Genomic DNA, 20,289 nt, shown 5'->3' on the forward strand with positions numbered 1-20,289 from the left:
ACCAAGAGAAAGTGAAGAATTATACCTGGGGTGTCAGTAGATAACCAAGACAGAGCTGTAACTTAGCAACTAGAGCATGCTTACCTCAAGGCAGGGCAGGGAGTCTAAAAATATATAGCAACAAAAACTGAACAAAGAAGGTATTCATTACTTAAGGCATAAATGAAAACAGTGTAAGTGGTGTACAGTTAGCAAGGCTCAGACATTCTTAGACCTAACTTTGCTTCATTCTTTCCTGCATGCAAAAAATAGTAACCACTTTATCATTCTACAAACATCCTTCCTATGCAGTCATCTACAAGGGTCTGTTTTCATTTTTTCTGGAATATGGTTGTGTATCATACACCATCTTCTCAGCCTTACCAATCGCTTTCCTTGCATGTGAATTTGCACATTGGCAGTGTGTGACTGTGTCTGTTCCCCTGCACTTACCACAACAGAATTTTTGACTCATCTTTTCTTTTTTGTTTTTAGTGTATTCCATTTTTAAAAATACTACTTGAGCAGTTTTTTCTTTTCCTTTATTATGAGTGGAACTATATAACTTTAGGAAATATTTAAAAGATACTAGTTTATTTGTATCTTTTATACATTTCTTAATTGTTAACACTTTCTTTATTAATTTCTTACAGTTCTTCAGTTCAGAGACACTCAAAAAAAATACACATTTTCCTGTTCTTTCTGGTCCCTTCCTAGATCTGTTTCTACATATGCTCATCCCTTTGATCTGGCACTCCAGAAGTCCTGTGTCTCTCTTCATTTTCCTACATATTTTCTATTTGAATGAGTGTACACATACACATGCTGATTAGTTTATATTGTTTCATCTTCAAATTACATCCAACCTCATGTTAGTTCTATTTTATCAAGTTTTTATTCCTGACATAATTATTTTATTTGTGTACACATGTTCATATGAATGTACACGTGTATGGGTACACATGCACACAGTTGTGTTTGGAAAGGCCAGAGGTCGATGTCAAGTGTCTTCTTCAGTCATTTCTCCACCTTAATTTTTGAGACAGAGTGTCTTACTGAAGCTGGAGCTCACCAGTTGGCTAGGTTTCCTGGCCAGCAAGCCTTCAGGATTTACCTGCCCACCAACTGGCATACCCAGCTTTTTATGTGAGGACTAAGGGTCTGAACTTTAGTCCTCAGGCTTGAATGGAAAGCATGTTGCCAACTGTTCCACCTCTCCAACCCTCAACCAAAAGGTTTAGCTCAGAAACTTTCATTGGTTTCTTTGTTGTTGTTTTGTTTTCTATGATGTTTTCTTACTCATCTAAATTACAGCCTTTTTTCATTATCCTCATTTAAGCATAGTTGTAAGAGTTTTTTCCCCATTTGTATCTGATTATTCCAATATTGTGGCTATTTGAGTGCCCGTTTCTACTGTGTTCACTGAAGTGTGGGTCATTTGCATACATCTTTTGCCAATTAATTTTAGATTATATTCTGGATATTATTAATAATGCATTGGGAGAGTTTTAATTCCATTATATCCCCTTCAAAGAATTTTAAGTATTTTGACAAGCATCTGAAATGGCTGAATTCACACTGTAAATTTTACTCTACATTAGTCATGAAGTGATATATTGCTTTAATTCTTTGAGCATTAACTTGGCTAAATACATAAAAATATATTCTCCTGGGGCTGGAGAGATGGCTCAGTGGTTAAGAGCACTGACTACTCTTCCAGAGGACCTGGGTTCAAGTCCCAGCACCCACATACATGGCAGCTCACAACTGTCTGTAACTCAAGATCTGACATCCTCACACAGTCATACATGCAGCAAAACACCAATGCAAAAAAAATAAAAATAAATTTAAAAAAATATATTCTCCTATGTACTTTGTATATTGATAGGCAACATATAATTCCTGTCTGTGAGATCTGACAAAAGTTACCTGACCATTGCTATAAACAAAATACTTCAATTAGAATATTAACAAAGCTTACTTTCAAACACTCAAGGCACATAGTAGTAATATGCATATATATGTACCTATATATTGAAAATTCCAGCTAGTGATGTTGATACTTTATTTTACTTCATTGAACTCCATCTGTAAAGGAGATGAAGGTAAAAGAACAAACCATTCTTAGTGGGAGTTGTAGAGGTATCAGAGTTATCAGTAGTGTGAGTTAAATAGCTTCATATCTTATACCTCATCCCTATGAGATTTATGCTCCACAGAATAGCTGACATGAATTGACTGCTCATAATTACCCTCTTGATTCAGATTAGGTCAAGAATTGGTTACTGTCCTCAGTCTGAATCTGTGCTGAACCACATGACAGGCCGGGAACTGCTAATCATGTACTCGAGGCTGTGGGGGGTCCCAGAGGAAGATATTAACAAGTATGTGGAAACCTTTCTGCATTCAGTGCACCTGGAACACTTTGCTGACCAGTTTATCTACACATACAGGTGAGACATCGTGTCGTTGCTATTAAGTGACCTATCCTGTGCCTCTGCTGTTTCAAATGAATGCCCACAAAGCCCATTGCTACCTCTCTGGCACATGGAGGTAGTGACTGTGAAATAACATATTATTCTGCCAAGGCTCAGACATCAGGAAACAGCATGTCCCACTTGGATGGTGTTAGCCTTTTGCATGTTTGAACAATCTTGGCATTAAAAATAAGAGCCCCTATATCTCCATGGAGACACACACACACACACACACACACACACACACACACACACACGCACGCACGCACGCACGCACGCACGCACGAATCATCAGTTTTGAGTCCTACCACAGAATTCTGAATGTACAGATTCTCCTATTAATTAATGGCATATATATTACTCTTTCTTCCTCACGTTACGGAGTGGTGGAAGCAAACGCAGGCTAAGTACCGCTGTTGCCCTAATGGGAAAGTCTTCGGTTGTCTTCCTGGATGAGCCGTCCACTGGCATGGACCCAGTAGCTCAGCATCTGCTGTGGGACACAGTTACATGGATCTGTAAGACTGGTAAAGCTATCATCATAACTTCTCACAGGTAAGAGCCATTGGAGGCTCGGTTAGAAACCAGAAGGAGCTGCAATGGGTGTAGGATGGAATTCATTTCAGCCAGGACTATGAGTCAGTAAACTTACATAAGAATAGGTAGAACCTCAGAGAAGTAACTGGGGATGAACTTGCTAAATGAGAGCTCAGTTGACTGATGGAATCAAGAACTGAGAGAAAATACTAGCTAGGTAACTTAATGAGGATTTACATAGGGACTGCTTTAAATTTCCAAATGTCCTCCTCTTCCCAAATACGATCTTAGTGGTGACCATCTGTAATGCCAAGGCTTCTAGTTCTAAGTCTTCCAACCCTAGCTATTTGAATTTATTCTCTGGAAGAGTGTCCTCAGACATGTCTTCTTTTTCCTCCTAGAATGGAAGAATGTGAGGCACTCTGCACTAGGCTGGCCATCATGCTGAAAGGGAGGTTCACCTGCCTCGGCAGCCCCCAGCACGTCAGAAAGAGATTTGGTCATGTATACACCCTAACAGTAAAGATCAATATTGCTAAGGATGAAGATAAAATAGCAGAGTTCAAAAAGTTCATTCAAACAACTTTCCCAGGTAATATAGGTATGATGGATTCATGACTATTATATTAAGTCAAGTTCACCGTTCTGCTACATGTTTTCAATTATAGTTTTCATTGAATTATTCATATTTATTGAACCCTTATGTTCAAATCAAAATTATATGTAATGGTTCCAAACTGGAATATATATTTATTGTTATATAACAGATTACCCAGGGCTGGAGAGATAGCTCCGTGGTTAAGAGCACTGACTGCTCTTCCAGAGGTCCTGAGTTCAATTCCCAGCAACCATATGGTGACTCACAACCACCTGTAATAAGATCTGGTGCCCTCTTCTGCCCTGCAGCAAACATACAGGAAGACATTGTATACATAATAAATAAATAAATATTTTTTAAAAAATGATTAATATTCTAAAACAATAGTAAAACCTATTATCTCATAATTTCCATGGCTTAGTTGAGTGTTTCTGGTCCAGGGTCTCTCATGGTGTTGTTAAACCCCAAAGTTTAGGGTCTCAAGTGGGCGCCCCAAGAACCCAGACTCTGGTCCAGTTGATGCAACAGCACGAGGTTTAATGAAGAAGTGACTGAACAGACAAGATAACTCAGCTCCAAAGAGCAAGAGTCGCACCAATTGCAATCACATGGGTACTTTTAAAGGAAAACCCACAAAAGCCATAAGATTACAATTCCCATACAATTTTGTTTCACAAGATCATGGTCTGATCACAGAGTGGATACAGTCACGTCCGCATGTACATTCTTCCCAAAACCTCAAGGTGGGTATCAGGGCAGGAGTGGAGTTTACACAAAGGTCACAGTAGTCCTTCCTGGAACACTTGCAATTATCCCAGTCACAGTTGAGTGCATCTCTTAACAGAGATCTCTTTACGTTGTTACATTGTGACAGGGGTGGTTGAATAATGATTGAGTCAGCTTGCCCTTGGAACTAGATTTTTAGTTTCTCATTTCCTGGAGCTTGGGGGTGTAAGCCTGAAGGGTTAGGATCTTTCAGTGTTAAATCATTTGATGTCTCATTGGGCCTGGAGGATATACTAAGAAAGAGACATGGCTGTTGGGTTTCCTGCTACATGGAAATCTTGTCATCACACTGTGGTAGCCAGCTTCCCTCACATAAAATAACACTGAGATGAAGAACACATTGCCTTTTATGAACTAGGCTAATAATCACATTCTGTTATTTCTGCAGTTACCTATTGATACAAGTCCATTGTGTGGTGAGAACAGTCTGCAAGTCTAGATATCCTTCTGTATACCCACAATAGTAAAAATAACTACACACTAGAAATTTGGAGTAAAGAAAAGTAATAATATATGGCTACGGATGACAACATATTTGAGTGAAAAGATACAGATAAAAAGAATAGGTAGTGTATGTGTGCCACCACGTGAAGCACAGAGGATTCAAAACAAAGCAATTATATTTAGGAGTCCATTCTTGAGCAATAATACAATAAAGAACAGCTAAGAGATGCTTAACCATAGAAACCAGGGAAAGTGGTTGCCTCAAAGGAAGAGAAAATGAGCCTGCTTGCAACACAGATGACATCTAGAGTGTTGAGTGTCAGTTACATTTAACTGTACTGTGAGTCACCAAGCTATATATGTTAGTTACTTTCTGCCACTGATAAAATACTATAAGTAAGGCAACTTCTAGGAGAAAGTCATTTTGGCTTGCAGTTCAGAGGGTTAAAATCCATAATAACTGGGTGCATAATGCATGGCAGCAGTCAGAGCAGGACGCTAATGGATTACATCATCAACTGCAAACACAAAGCAAGGAAAGCAAAATGGAAGGAGAGTGAGGCTATGAACTCTCAAAGCCTGTGCTCAATGACATACTTCCTCCAAAAATAATAAAGTCTTCATAGTAGTGTCCTCCCTGATTTATGTGTGCTTAATATATTTCACACTAAAGTACTTAAAAACTTTAAAACTACTCTTAATTCTCTGTATGGAGTCATTACAAGACAAGTTCCATTCTTATTGACATTTATTTTAGCTTGTCTTTAAAACATTTTAATCCCAGTTAATTCCACTGGTGGTGATTCCAGTATATAATAATAAACATAAATGCATCCTACTAATTAGAAGTGCTACAGTATTGCTACCAAACACTAGAATGTATATAAATCTCAGGTTTTGCAACTGATCATGTGAGCTACCAATTTTTCCAGATGTAATTAGCCAACCTCGTGCAATTTTTCAAACTATAGGTAATAAGACAGTATTTTACGGAGAAGTAAATCTGCTGAGATAATTAATGTCATTCCTTGTTAATGATGGAATTAATCTTGAGGATTATATCATCTTTTGTACTAACTGCACATATTCTCTCTTCCATTGTGTGGACAATTGAAATAGAAATTACATAAGAGTTCTTCAAAACTATCAAATAGTAGGATCCAAAGCCAGGTGTGGTGATGCACACCTGTAATCCTGGAACTTGAGAAGCAGAGGCAGTTGGATTGCCATAAATTCAAGATCGGCCTGAGCTACATATTAAGTTCCAGGCCATCCTGGGCAATATAGCAGGTTCCAGGCTAGTCAACACTATAAAACAATGCTGTATTTTTTATTTTTATTAAAAAGAAACATTATTATCCTTTCCATTACTAACTTGTCAAAAATCTTTCTCTTCTTAGGTAACATCAAAAACCAGGAATTTCAAGGGATTATTGGCTATTATATTCCAAGCAAGGAAGTCTGCTGGGGAAAGGTGGTTGTCAAATTCATACCAGTCTAACCTATTAGTAGAGGGCAAATAGAAAACATTGGGACTTAAGCATGTGGATGAGAGTCCAATTAACAGAGAATTAGAAACTTTAAGTTACTTTTCCAAGGCCACCTGAATTTAACTGATTGAATCTTCTGACGCCCAGATTATATTATGTCACGTTCAGCAAGAGAATGGGGATGATTAGATATGCATGGATGGGCAGGCCTACAATCCCAGTACTCTGGAGGCTGAGGCAAAAGACTCTCCAATTTGAGTCCAGCCTGGGCTACATGTAGAGATTCTGTCTAAAAGCGTGTGTAAGCAGAATGGGGCACGGGGTGCAGGATAGCTGTTTCTTATGTTCAGTCATCTTTCCCTTTTGCTGTGTGTCCTGGCTGGGGAAGGTCGAGTGGGGAAAGGGTTACCTAGAGATAACAGGTGGTAACTTTGCCTTTTGTTTGTTCAAGGTATTTGAAATTATGGAGGAAGCCAAAGTGCTGTTCAATTTGGAAGACTATTCTGTCAAACAAGTAACCCTGGAACAAATCTTTCTGACCTTTGCTAACACCGACAAAATGAGAGGTTTTTCAGAAATCATTTTCTAATGCTATGAGATTACAATAAACTGGTGGCCCTCTTTTCTCAGACTCTCAGCCACTGGACACATAGAAGTCTTTTCCGTACACATTATACAAATAAAAACTCTGGGGAAGACAGTTTGCAGTCTTTGGAAGTTCAAGTGAATGACTGGTTATCTGAACTGTGAATGCTTCTTTTACCCTACTTCTGAACTTCAAAGTTAGCCCCATGCTCTTTTTCTACCGTCCCAGCACAGCTCTGAAACTCGCTTCAGATAGAGCTGAATTCTCAGCTCTGATGCCGACCAGTTTCTTTATATTGGGCCCCTCCTTATCCTCTCTCCACCTCAGTTTTCCTGTCTGTAAACCAGGATTGATATTTTCTACTTTTATGAATTCAGAGGATGGAGTAGGATGGTTATAAGAAAGTACACTGACCAGTAGAAAGCGACCTGTTATCTTGTTTAAGACTATTATTTTTAAATTTTAACTTAATCTAGTTTTTAATTTTCATAAAGGTATGCATTTTATGTTGAGCATCCTCCACTTCACCCTCTCTTTGCTCGTCCCTGCCCATCCCTGTTTCCCCTTTGTTCCTGTGGACAATTTCACTTTTATATATACATACATGGTTTCATGTGGCTATATAACATCTAGGACCCCAAAATGAGAGAACATATTTGTTTCTCTGAGACTGGCTTAATTTGCTTAGTGTGATTATCTCCATTTGTGTTTATTTTCTTGCAAATGACATAACTTCATTTTTCTTGGTGACTGAAAAACATACCATTGTATATATTTACCACATTTTCCTGTCTCTCTCTGTTGTTGGATACCTGCATTGGTTTGGATACTTAGCAATTGTAAAAAAAAAAAAAAAATGCTGCAATAAACACTGATGTACAATTGATAATAATAATAATAATAATATAATGATAATAAAAGTTAGAGGCTAGTGTGATGGCCCAGTAGTTAAGACCACTTGCTGTACACTCATAAAGAACAGAGTTCCAATCCTAGAACACACAGAACAAAGTTGGGCATCCCATACTTGCCTGTAACCCTACATCCAAGGGGAGCAGGGACAAGATCATTGGGGCTTACTGACTTTCAGCCTTGCCAAGAAAATGTAAGCCCCAGGTTCAGGGAGAGGCTGTACCTCAAAAGAATAAGCAGAAAGTAGACACATATGTTCATATGCTTATATAGACACATACACAAATAGAACTTTTAAAATTAGCTTTTTAGTCTGAGGGCATGGGAATCCTGAATCAATGCCAGGAGTCACTAAAGCAGTAACAAGGAAATATCATGAGTTATGTCTGTTCTCTGGTACTTAATTCTCATAAATAAACACAGCCAGATGATGCTTGTGTTATGGGAGAGGACCTCTTGAGTTTCTGACCTTCTATCTGGAATGAAATATTAGCATTATACTGAGAATTTAGACCATTTGCTCTAAAATCATCCAAAAATAGTGTGCAGCAAAAAGTCACAATTTATCAGGCATCTAGCCCTAGACTTTTTTTTTAAACAATTATTTATTGATTCTTTGAGAATTTCACATCATGCACCCCAATCCCATTCACATTCCAGTCTCTCCATATTCTCCCCCATCTGCAGCATCCCCTACACCAACCATCCCCCCCCCCGCCCCCTGCCAAGAAACTCCTACAAAACAATCAATTAAAAACAAAGCAAAACACGGAAACTCTCTCTCTCTCTCTCTCTCTCTCTCTCTCTCTCTCTCTCTCTCTCTCTCTCTCTCTCTCTCTCACACACACACACACACACACACACACACACACACACACACACAACCACCGTGTTCCTCTGTCGTTCCAACACCTCTTCATTCATCCTATTGGCATTGGGTACTGCAGTGTATCATGAAGGATACCCTTTTGTCCAATCAGCCCAACTCACAAAGTGTTCATTGCAATGAGTCATTGGTCTGGTTCAAGGCCTCTGGCACACCATCATTACTGGACCTTCACCAAAACTCCTCTTGGATATCCTGCTGTTGCCCTGAGTCACGGAGATCCTGTGGTTATCATTCCACAGGACCAGTCCCTTCACACACTCCAGCAGGTCACAGATGGGGTAGATGTTAGCGTGGAGCAATCAAAGGCCTAGGATGTGGGTCTGGGTGGTAGCTGAGCTGGTCAGTCTGGGCCACTGGGACTGCCCTATAGTGACATTTTGTTGTACTCTAATAAAATTTGCCTGAAGATCAGAGGAGAGAGCTAGCCACAGTTAGCCACAGAGGTCAGGCAGTGGTGGCTCACACCTTTAATTCCCGTACTTGGAAGTCACACGCCTTTAATCCCAGCACTAGGAAGGAAGTGAAATGGATGGGCAGAGAAAGGTATATAAGGTGTGAGGAGACGGAACTCAAAGCATTTTTGGCTGAGGACTCAGAGGCATTCAGTCAGAGGATTCGTGGAGCTGGCGAGGTGAGAAGTCGCTGTGGCTTGTTCCTTTGTTTCCTCTGATCTTTCAGCATTCACCCCAATATCTGGCTCTGTTTCCTCTGATCTTTCAGCATTCACCCCAATATCTGACTCCAGGTTTTTATTATAAAACCAATTTAGAATTCAAGCAACACTACCCACCTCAGGAGAAGTGTGGAGCCAGCCCTCCTAGCCCATGCCATAGGGGCCAAATCTCCCACACCCGTGGTGTGGAGTGGGGCCAGCTCTCCTGTGGGGAGTGGGGCCAGTCCTCCTGTGGGGAGTGGGGCCAGCCCTCCTGTGGGGCGTGGGGCCAGCCCTCCTGTGGGGCGTGGGGCCAGCCCTCCTGTGGGGAGTGGGGCCAGCCCTCCTGTGGGGAGTGGGGCCAGCCCTCCTGTGGGGAGTGGGGCCAGCTCTCCTGTGGGGAGTAGGGCCAGCTCTCCTGCTGCAGTGTCCAACGAAGGGCAGGATCAGCCATCCCACAGACAATGAGGGGGCAGGGCTGGCTCTGCATGGCCTTTGGATTTAAATATTCGTGGTTCCTATGACCCCCTGTTGCAACATGGGCCATGGACATCATCACAGACTCCAGCTGCAGTAGGCACACAGACTCAGACATGGCCCTCAGCAGCAGCTCGTAACCCAGACTTTCTTTTTTTTTTTTTTTTTTTTTTTTTTGGTTTTTCGAGACAGGGTTTCTCTATGTAGCTTTGTGCCTTTCCTGGAACTCACTTGGTAGCCCAGGCTGGCCTCGAACTCACAGAGATCCGCCTGCCTCTGCCTCCCAAGTGCTGAGATTAAAGGCGTGCGCCACCACCGCCCGGCGTAACCCAGACTTTTAATCCATGAACCAACTTTGTTTTTGAGCTATCTTTGACTGGTCAGTCTCTCTTTCCTCTCCCATCTGTCCCACTGCCATTATGCCATCTCCACACTCACAGGCCTCGAGACCCACTGCTCTGACTCGACCTGGTGACTCCCTCCTGCTGCTCTCCCCTTACCTGCAAATCCCTAAGTGTAGCTGCAGACCAAGGTTGGCTGTGGTCCAAAAAGGCCTACGTCCAAAAAGCTCATGCACCAGCTTTTCCTAACCTAATTATAGTCACCTAGTCCTGCACAGGCCCAGTCTTAGGCATACCAGAATCTCACATCAGACACAACCAAAGAAAAAAGTCCACATATCCAGTTCACACCACAAAAACAAAAACCGGTATGAATGGCCAAAACAGCATGTCTCCATTCAACCACACTAGTCTCCAGTTACCTAGATGAACCCCAGGATACATCATTTTTAAAAAACGTATTAAAGAATTCAAGAAATTTAAAGAAGAAACAAAGCAACACCTCATTGAAGGTCGAGAGGATAACAATAAATACCTGAGTAGTGTCCAAGAAGCAGCAAGCACACTGCTGAGCAAAGGACAGAAGTCCAAGATTTGAAGTCACAGTTCAATGAAGAGGTGGAGACATTGGTGAGGCCTCGAGTTGAAGTGAGGATAGAATGGAAAACGTCCATAACCCAACTAGAACACTCAAGGGAGGGCCTCAGAAGTGGAATAGCTCAAGTGGAAGATTGAATATCAGGACTCAGAGATAGAGGAATTAGACTACACAAGCAAAGAATATATGTTTAAAAAATAATCACAGAAAAAAAAAATACCGGGCGGTGGTGGCGCACGCCTTTAATCCCAGCACTCGGGAGGCAGAGCCAGGCGGATCTCTGTGAGTTCGAGGCCAGCCTGGGCTACCAAGTGAGTTCCAGGAAAGGCACAAAGCTACACAGAGAAACCCTGTCTCAAAAAAAACAAAAAAAAAAATCACAGGAAAAGAACACACATGAACCAGAGGACACCGTGAAAGGGACCAAATATTCTAATTATAGACATAGATGAGGGAGAAGAATTCCAGGTCAATGGCAAAGACTAAATCTTTGACATGATCATAAAAGTAAAATGCCCCAAGCTAAGGAACAATATACATATACAAGGAGCAGATAAGACCAGCAATTAAAACTCCTCACAACATATCAGAGTATCCACAACAAAGCATTGAAAGCTATAAGAGAAAAAACACGTCACATATAAAGGAAAACCCATCAGGATAACAGCTGATTTCTCCGGGAAAAATTTGAAGCCAGAAGAATTTGGAGCAATGCACCCCGAGTTCTAAAAGATACTGACTGACAAACTAGACTCCTATACTCAGCAAAACTATTTGCCATAATTGGAGGAGAAAGAAAACCCTTTCATGAACCAATGAGGCTGAAAGAATTAACACTCAGAAGACCAACCCTACACAAAACGCAGGGAGCAATGTTTCAGGCTGAAGAGAGGAATAAGGCAGGAGAGCATAGGAAGAAAGCAAATGAAGCTATAATTACTGAAATACAAAGTACAACTAAGAACACAAACAGCAAAAAGAAAAAGAAGTAACTGCTGCCAATACATACCTTTCAATCATAACTTTCAATATTCATGTCCTCATTTCTCCCATTAAAAGACAGACTTGATGACCTGATTAAGAAACAAAATTTGTCTTTCTGTGGTAAACAAGAAACTCAGCTTTAAAAAACAGGTGCCACCCTCAAGTAAAAGCATGGAAAAAGGAACTCCAAACAGAACCAGGAAGGAAGCAAGCATTGCCATTCTAATATCTGACAGAATGGACCAGATTAAAACTAATTAAAAAGATAAAGAAAGTCTCTCCATTCTAATCAAGGGAACAGTTAATAAAGAAGACGTTACAATCAAAGCATATATGTACCAAACTCTGGAGCATATAACTTCATAAAAAGTATACCACTGGAATTAAGAACACAGGTTAACCCCAGGACAGCCAGGGCTACAGAGAGAAACCTTATCTCAAAACATAAAACAAAAAGGCACAGATTAATTTAAACCCGTTACTAGTAGGTGATTTCAGTATCCCACCTTCTTCAATAGATAGGTTACCTGGACAAAAACAGAAAATCATCAGAATTAAATGACATTATACATAAATGGACTTAACACACATCTACAAAATATTCTACCCAAACACCAAACAAAATATATTCTACTCAGAAACCCATGGAAACTTCTCTAATATAGAGGACATACTGGGACACAAATTCAGAAAAATTAAAATTACTCCATGTATCCTATCTGACAATATTGCAATAAAACTTAAAAGTGACAGCAAACAAATCTCTAGAAAGTACATAAACGCATCAAGCTTAAATCATTTATTATTGAATGATGAATGGGTCAAAGAAAAAAATCAAGAAAGAATTTTATTTTTTAATTCATGAAATGAAATGAAGATAAAAACAAGAAACAACAAAAAAATCTCTAGGACAGGGCACCCCCCAACCCAGACTCTTGGGTGTGTGGGGGCCCCATTCAAGCAGGAGCCACCGGGCCAACCCAAGCAGGGACATGGGATTCTAACCCTGGCCTGCAGCAGGACTCCAGCCAAGCCCCCACCCCACGCCATGTGGCCAGAGTAGATGGAAAGCAGCCAAACCCACCAACCAGGAGGTGCCAGGTGGTTGGAAACTTTAAAGATTTCCTTGTGATGAGGAAGCATGGCCCAGACCTGTGTCACAGTAACCTGCGTGAGACAGGGAGACCCACCTGCAGGCCTGGGGCTGCCCACCCCAAGCTCTTAAGAGAAAACAGAGCTGCCCCCCTCCTCCCCAGTACCTTGCAGCACCAGTCAGAAGGCCACTATTAGAGCAAGCAGAGTTATGGTATGTTATCTTATGGGTGGGAGAGAGAGAGACAGAGACAGAGAGAAAGAGAATGGTTCAGGTTCCGTGGACAGGCAAATCTGAAGGGACAAGAGAGGAACTGACCCCTTGACACATGGAAAAGCAAGCCCTGCACTTTGTCTGGGCAGCACAGCAGAGATGACCCTGTTGATGAGAGCATAGGTGAGCCAACTCTGAGGATGGGATCATGGGAGACCTAGCCCCACCCCTCATCTGCCACATAGGGGCCTGGGCTGGGGAGAGATCACACACACACACACACACACACACACACACACACACACACACACACACACACACACTTATCCCTGACAGCTGCAACACTCAAGAGAGCAGGCCCTGCACCTTGCCAGGGCAGTATAGGAAAGCCGACCCTGTTAGCACAGGTGTAGGAGAGCCAGCCCCAAAACTGTGACCATGGGAGAGCTGTCTGTCTTGTGTTGACATAGGCAAGGGAGAGGTGTTCTCTTTCTGCCCCCTCCATCAATACCGAACGCAGGTGGGAGACAGCCCTGTGGTATAAGAGAGGGAGAGCCATCCCTGATCCCCACAAGCTGCCACACTTGGGAGAGTAGGCCCTGCACCTTGCCAAGGCAGCACAATAGATCCAACACAGTTAGCACAGGTGAACCTGCCCCGAAATTGTGACCATGGGATACCTGTCCCCATTTCCCATCTGGATGACCAACCCTACAGTTGCCCAAGCCCAGACCCAGAGTTATGACTTGGCCTGCCCCAGTATTCACCCAGTCTATGATCTGCTGGAGCATGTGAAGGGACCTGACCCACTAACTCAAAGCTGCAGAATCTCCACAACACAGGGCAACAGCAGGATGTCCAGGAAGAGTCCTAGTAGGGGGCCCAGCATCTAACATGTAATGCAGACCAGGGATCTCAAACCAGACCAATGACTCTTTGCAATGAACACTTGCAAGCAGAGATGGGTGGACAAAGGGGTATACAACGAGATTTGTTGGGCTGAACTGCAGCATCCAGGATGAGAGTTTTCATTCCTTCCCTTATTTTATTTTTCTCATTTTATATTTTTCATTTTTTTCTCTTGAATTGTTTTATTCAGTGGAGGGGATACAGGGGCAGAGGGTGGATGTAAAGGAATAGGGAATAAGTGGGATCAAGATCCATGATGTGAAAAACAGAGAAAAAATAAATTTTATTTTTTAATTTAATTTTATTTTACAATATAATTTAGTTCTACATATCAGCCACAGATTCCCTTGTTCTTCCCCCTCCTGCTTTCCTCCCCTTCCTGCTGTGGGATGGTCTGTATGTTAAATTGCTCTGATTGGTCAATAAATAAAACACTGATTGGCCAGTGGCCAGGCAGGAAGTAGGTGGGACAAGGAGAGAGGAGAATTCTGGGAAGCGGAAGGTCGAGGCAGAGAGACACTGCCAGCCGCCGCCATGACAAGCAGCATGTGAAGACTCCAGTAAGCCACAAGCCACGTGGCAAGGTATAGATTTATGGGAATGGATTAATTTAAGATATAAGAACAGTTAGCAAGAAGCCTGCCGGCCGGGCGTTGGTGGCGCACGCCTTTAATCCCAGCACTCGGGAGGCAGAGCCAGGCGGATCTCTGTGAGTTCGAGGCCAGCCTGGGCTACCAAGTGAGCTCCAGGAAAGGCGCAAAGCTACACAGAGAAACCCTGTTTCGAAAAACCAAAAAAAAAAAAAAAAAAAAAAAAAAAAGAAGCCTGCCACGGCCATACAGTTTGTAAGCAATATAAGTCTCTGTGTTTACTTGGTTGGGTCTGAGCGGCTGTGGGACTGGCGGGTGACAAAGATTTGTCCTGACTGTGGGAAAAGCAGGAAAACTCTAGCTACACCTTCCTCCCAGGCAAACCCATTCCCACCTCCTCCAGGGCAAAGCCTCCCCCGAGGATTGAGATCAACCTGGTAGACTCAGTCCAGACAGGTCCAGTCCCCTCCTTTCAGGCTGAGCCAAGTGTCCCTGCATAAGCCCCAGGTTTCAAACAGCCAACTCATGCACTGAGCACAGGACCCAGTCCCACTGCCTGGATGCCTCCCAAACAGATCAAGCCAATCAACTATCTCATCTATTCAGAGGGCCTGATCCAGTTGGGGGCCCCTCAGCCATTGGTTCATAGTTCATGTGTTTCCATTCGTTTGGCTATTTGTTAGTCTCAACAATTCTTGCTCATATAAACCCTCCTCTTTCTTGCCAATTGGACTCCCAGAGCTCCACCCGGGGCCTAGCTGTGGATCTCTGCATCCAGTTCCCTCAGTCATTGGATGGGGTTTCTAGCATGACAATTAGGGTGTTTGGCCATCCTATCACCAGAGTAGGTCAGTTTGGGCTGTCTCTCGACCATTGCCAGCAGTCTATTGTGGGGGCATCTTTGTGGATTTCTGTGGGCCTCTCTAGCACTTTGCTTCTTCCTATTCTCATGTGGTCTTCATTTACCATGGTCTCCTATTCCTTGTTCTCACTCTCTGTTCTTGATCCAGCTGGGATCTCCTGCTCCCCCAAGCTCTCTTTCCCTCAACCCTCACCCTTCATTACCCCCACTCACGTCCAGGCTGTTCATGTAGATCTCATCCATTTCTCCATCATTGGGCAATCCCCATGTCTTTCTTGGGGTCCTGTTTTCCAAGTAGCTCCCTGGTGATGTGAGTAGCAGTCCAGCCATCCTTGTTCCACATCTAGTATCCTCCTATGAGTGAGTACATACCATATTTGTCTTTCTGAGTCTGGGTTACCTCACTCAGGATGATTTTTTCTAGATCCATCCATTTGCCTGCAAACCTCATGATGTCATTGTTTTTCTCTGCTGAGTAGTATTCCATTGTGTATATGTACCACATTTTATTTATCCATTCTTCAGTTGAAGGGCATCTAGGTTGTTTCCAGGTTCTGGCTATTATAAACAATGGGAATGATGTAGCATGAATCTTAACAGTTCTTATTAATAAGATCAAACCCGAGGCCAGTTATTGGGGTCAATGCTGGTAGATCAGAGAGACAGAACAAGCCACAGCTCTCTTGCCAATTCTTCAGCTGGTCCTGTTTCCTCTGAGTCCTCATCCAGAATGGGTCTCAACTGAACTGCTGCTCAAAAGCCTGAATGCTTAACCAGGCCAAATGCTTAACCAGCCAAATGCTTCTAGTTTCTGGTCCTCACGCCTTATATACCTTCATGCTTTCTACCACTACTCCCTGGGATTAAAGGCTCGCTTTCTGGGATTAAAGTCATGATGAGTCACCATGTCTGTCTGTATCCTTGAACACATGGATTTCTGCCTCTGGAATGCTAGGATTAAAGGCATGTGCTACCACTGCCTGTCCTTTATGTTTAATATTGTGACTATTCTGTCTCTGACCCCAGATAAGTTTATTAGCATGCACAATATTTGGGGGAATACAATACCACATTTCCTCTCTTTTTGTCTAAAATTTAAAAAAGCTTATAACTAATACAATAAAAATTATATCCAGTAAGTATATACAATATACACAGTCAAGATTACATTAACAATGTCTAGTCCAAGCCGGGCGGTGGTGGCGCACGCCTTTAATCCCAGCACTCGGGAGGCAGAGCCAGGCGGATCTCTGTGAGTTCGAGGCCAGCCTGGGCTACCAAGTGAGCTCCAGGAAAGGCGCAAAACTACGCAGAGAAACCCTGTCTCGAAAAACCAAAAAAAAAAAAAAAAAATGTCTAGTCCATTAACATTTGACAGATTCAGATAAAAACTCCATTATATATATATTAACAATGTCCAGTCCAGTAACATTGATAAACTCAAAAAATTTCAATACTTATCCTATTTAAAACAAGTAGCTCCTTTTTTAAAGTATTTTTTCTTTTCATAATAGATTCAGTAATCTACCTTTTGTCATTTTTATATCCTCCCCTTTTTCTTTTCAGTGTAGATTCAGTGATCTACCTATTTATCCTATTATTTCTTTATCATTTTTCTCAGAGTAGATTCGATGATCTGTCTCATATATGTATTCTCTTTTCCTTTTTGCTTTCTAGGGGTAAAGATATCTTTAGGGAAACTTGAAAAGAAAAAAATTTAGGCTAATTGTCAAGTCCTGTATCATTTGTCCAGTTTCTGTATAATAGGAAATTTCAGGGCTTGTCAAAAGTCCTTGTTCGAGTAGTCTGCCAGGTTGGATCATCTCAGCTAGTCATCTCGAAATTGTCCTGAGCAGTTTTTCCATGGTGTTAATCAGCTTAATGGCTTTACCATAGTCCATGTGGAATCATCATTGTGGGATCCTGCCATCCTTTTGAAGATTTCAAAGTCACTGTTAGGCATGGTCATGGTTCCCTGCAGACTTTTTTTTGGGGTGGGGGGATGAGTGGGATCAAGATACATGATGTGAAAAACACAGAGAATAAATAAATTTTATTTTTAAAAAGTCTCTAGGACATGTTAAAAGGGGATTTATAACTCTAAATACCTGCATTAAAAAATCAGAAAGGGCACAAATGAACTACTTAATGGAGCTCAAGGATTTGGAAAAAATATAAGAACAAAACAAACTCAAATCCAAGAGACAGCAAAAAATTGTTTTAAAAAGCCTAAATTAATGAAATACAAACAATGTATCTAAGAGCTGACTCTTTGAGAAAATAAACAAGATTGTTAAGCCCTTGACCCTACTAATTAAAAGACAGAAAGAAATGCTCTAAATTAGCAAAATCAAAAATGAACGAGGAAACATTAAAACAAACACCAAAGAAATTAAGAATCTTTTATGAGAATAATTTATTTTTATTTTATTATTGAAAACAATTTTAAATTTAAATATATTTTGATCATATTCTTCCCCTCCCCCAAGGCCTTCCAATTCCTCTCCTACTCCCTACCCAATCAATTTTAAGTTCTTTCTCAAAAAACAAACCAAAATCCAATACAAAAAAATAAAAAAACCAAATGTAGAAAACAAAATATAGCAACACCCCAAAAAAGAAAACAAAAACCAAACTGTAATAATAACCAAATGAAAGTACACACACACACACACACACACACACGCACACACAACTGTAGAATCCATTATATCTGTGTAGCTTTGGAGCCTGTCCTAGAATTCGCTCTGTAGACCAGGCTGGCCTCGAACTCAGAGAGATCTGCCTGCCTCTACCTCCTAAGTGCTGGGATTAAAGGCATGCACCACTACCACCCGGCTTAAGGTTACTTTTGTTAGTACATACTGTACATACATTTCTACTCCTGTTTAAGGTATTGTACCTATGCAGCTCATTTAACAATGTAATATAAATTTCTACTCCTTAAAGGTTATTATTACAAACTATTTAAGATAATAAAGAAATGCAGGTTAATGTTAGCCACCTATCACAAAAGAACTTGTAGTCACATTAGGTATGTTTTCAAGGTCAAACAGAGATACATTTTAGATAGATATGTGATCTTCAAATACTTCAGAGATCTATAGAATATACATTTAAGATGTTTTAATAATATAAGGGTTTTTATGACAAGAGACATGTCTGCTCCTGGTTTCTCCACTTCTCTGATCATTCAGGTTCTTACCCTGATATCTGAATCCCAAATTTTTATTGATAAAGAATAATTAGACAAACACATCATGAGAAGATATGTGAGTGGCAATAAGCATCAGCTCACTAGTCCCCCAAGATACATTTTTAAAAGCCTTCTGTCTTAGTTTCTTTTCTATTGCTGTGACAAAATGCCATGACCAATATGACTTTATAAAGAAATGTTCAGTTGGGCATATGGTTTCAGAGGGTTGGAGTCCATGATGGTGGAGCAAAGGCATGGTGGCAGGAACAGCTGAGAGCTCACAGCTTGATCCAGAAGCAAGAGACAGAGAAAAAGCACACTAGGAATAGCAACCGTCTTTTGGCACCTCAAAGCCCAGCCCCAGTGATGCACCTTGTTAAACCGTTCTATTAATTGGGGACCAAGTACAAACATTTCATTTCCTAAAACTATAACCATGCTTAGCTGTTTAGAACCTCAGACATATCCTAACTGAAAGTCACTCTGTGAAGTGCCTAATGAGTGTACTTCAAAACATTCAGACTTGAGGCTGGGGAGACAGTTGCAGAGACATGTGAGCTGTGGAAGCATGAGGACCTGAGTGTGACGTCTGCACACAAGGAAAAGGCCTGGTAGGGTGCCATATGCTTGCGATCCCAGCGCTGGAAAAGTGGACACAAACAGATCCTTGGGGTTGCTGGCCAGCCAGCCTAGACTAACTGTCTAGCTTCAGAGCCCAATGGAAGACATTGTCTTTTAAAAAAAAAAAAAAATCATCTGAAGTTGACCTCTGACCTCTATGCACATATGCACCCACACCTATACACACATCTGTGTACATACACACATGCATGCATACACATGTGTGTGTGCAAAATAAATGTAAAGAAATTTTAATGCATTAAGAATATTTGTTATATAGCCACATGTAACAAGAACAACTAAATATATATTTAATATAATATATATGCATAAAAACACAATATATGTTAAGGATATTTATAAAAATTATTTATGTACATGTACATAAGTAGGTTAAGGTTATTTTATATGATTATTATAAAGTTATAGGTAGTATAAATACTCATTAATAAAGGAAATAGGTTACCATAGCCAAAAGTATTACAGTATGAAGACATTTTTTTAATGAGATTATCTGGAGGTAGCAGTTTATACCTATAATTCCAGCATTCAACTAAACCCAAAAGATCATGAGTTGAGGCCAGCCTATGCTACAGTGACAAAATACACACACACACACACACACACACACACACACACACACACACACGCATGTGCATGCAAAGTGAGTTTAGATCTGTAATGTATGGATTACTTCACAATTAAAGTGTATCTAAAGCATTTATTTGATGGTCTATCTTAAGCTAATTTTGTTCAGATACTTGGAACAACTGACCTATGAAAGAAAGCTACTTTATATCTGCAGACAAAATACTCAATACACATAAAATAAAGGAATACAATGGGATGATGATAAGTTCAATACTCTATAATAGGTTAGATATTAAGCTAAAAATAGACGAAATTTGTCAAATCATTTTCTTTTCAAATAAAATCATCATATTTTTATTTTGAGTTGTATATGTTGGCATATGAGCAATGCACAGATCTCTGGGCATAGAGATGTGTCATTAAGAGTTGTTTTATTGCTATGTTCCTTAAGCAGAAAACAGTAG

At 41.0% G+C, this 20,289-nt stretch overlaps 1 protein-coding gene across 21 annotated transcripts in view; it reads left to right on the forward strand.

The window, feature by feature from the left end:
• LOC102926841 (phospholipid-transporting ATPase ABCA3-like) overlaps positions 1–7,833 on the forward strand; it is a 136,367-nt gene extending 128,534 nt beyond the window's left edge. For 14 of the 21 annotated variants that reach the window (XM_042282792.2, XM_042282819.2, XM_076551481.1 and 11 more), the window contains 5 exons: positions 2,245–2,432; positions 2,841–3,011; positions 3,395–3,594; positions 6,222–6,295; positions 6,763–7,737. In XM_042282792.2, the coding sequence (XP_042138726.2) occupies positions 2,245–2,432; positions 2,841–3,011; positions 3,395–3,594; positions 6,222–6,295; positions 6,763–6,900 (771 nt within the window). In that variant the 3' untranslated portion in view covers positions 6,901–7,737. Of the gene's footprint in view, positions 1–2,244; positions 2,433–2,840; positions 3,012–3,394; positions 3,595–6,221; positions 6,296–6,762 lie in introns of all 21 variants that reach the window. The other 7 variants (XM_042282808.2, XM_076551463.1, XM_076551497.1 and 4 more) reach the window with 2 other exon arrangements.
• The last annotated feature ends 12,456 nt before the right edge of the window (positions 7,834–20,289 follow it).

The sequence above is a fragment of the Peromyscus maniculatus genome, chromosome 1 (assembly GCF_049852395.1).
Source record: "Peromyscus maniculatus bairdii isolate BWxNUB_F1_BW_parent chromosome 1, HU_Pman_BW_mat_3.1, whole genome shotgun sequence".
NCBI lineage: Eukaryota > Metazoa > Chordata > Mammalia > Rodentia > Cricetidae > Peromyscus > Peromyscus maniculatus.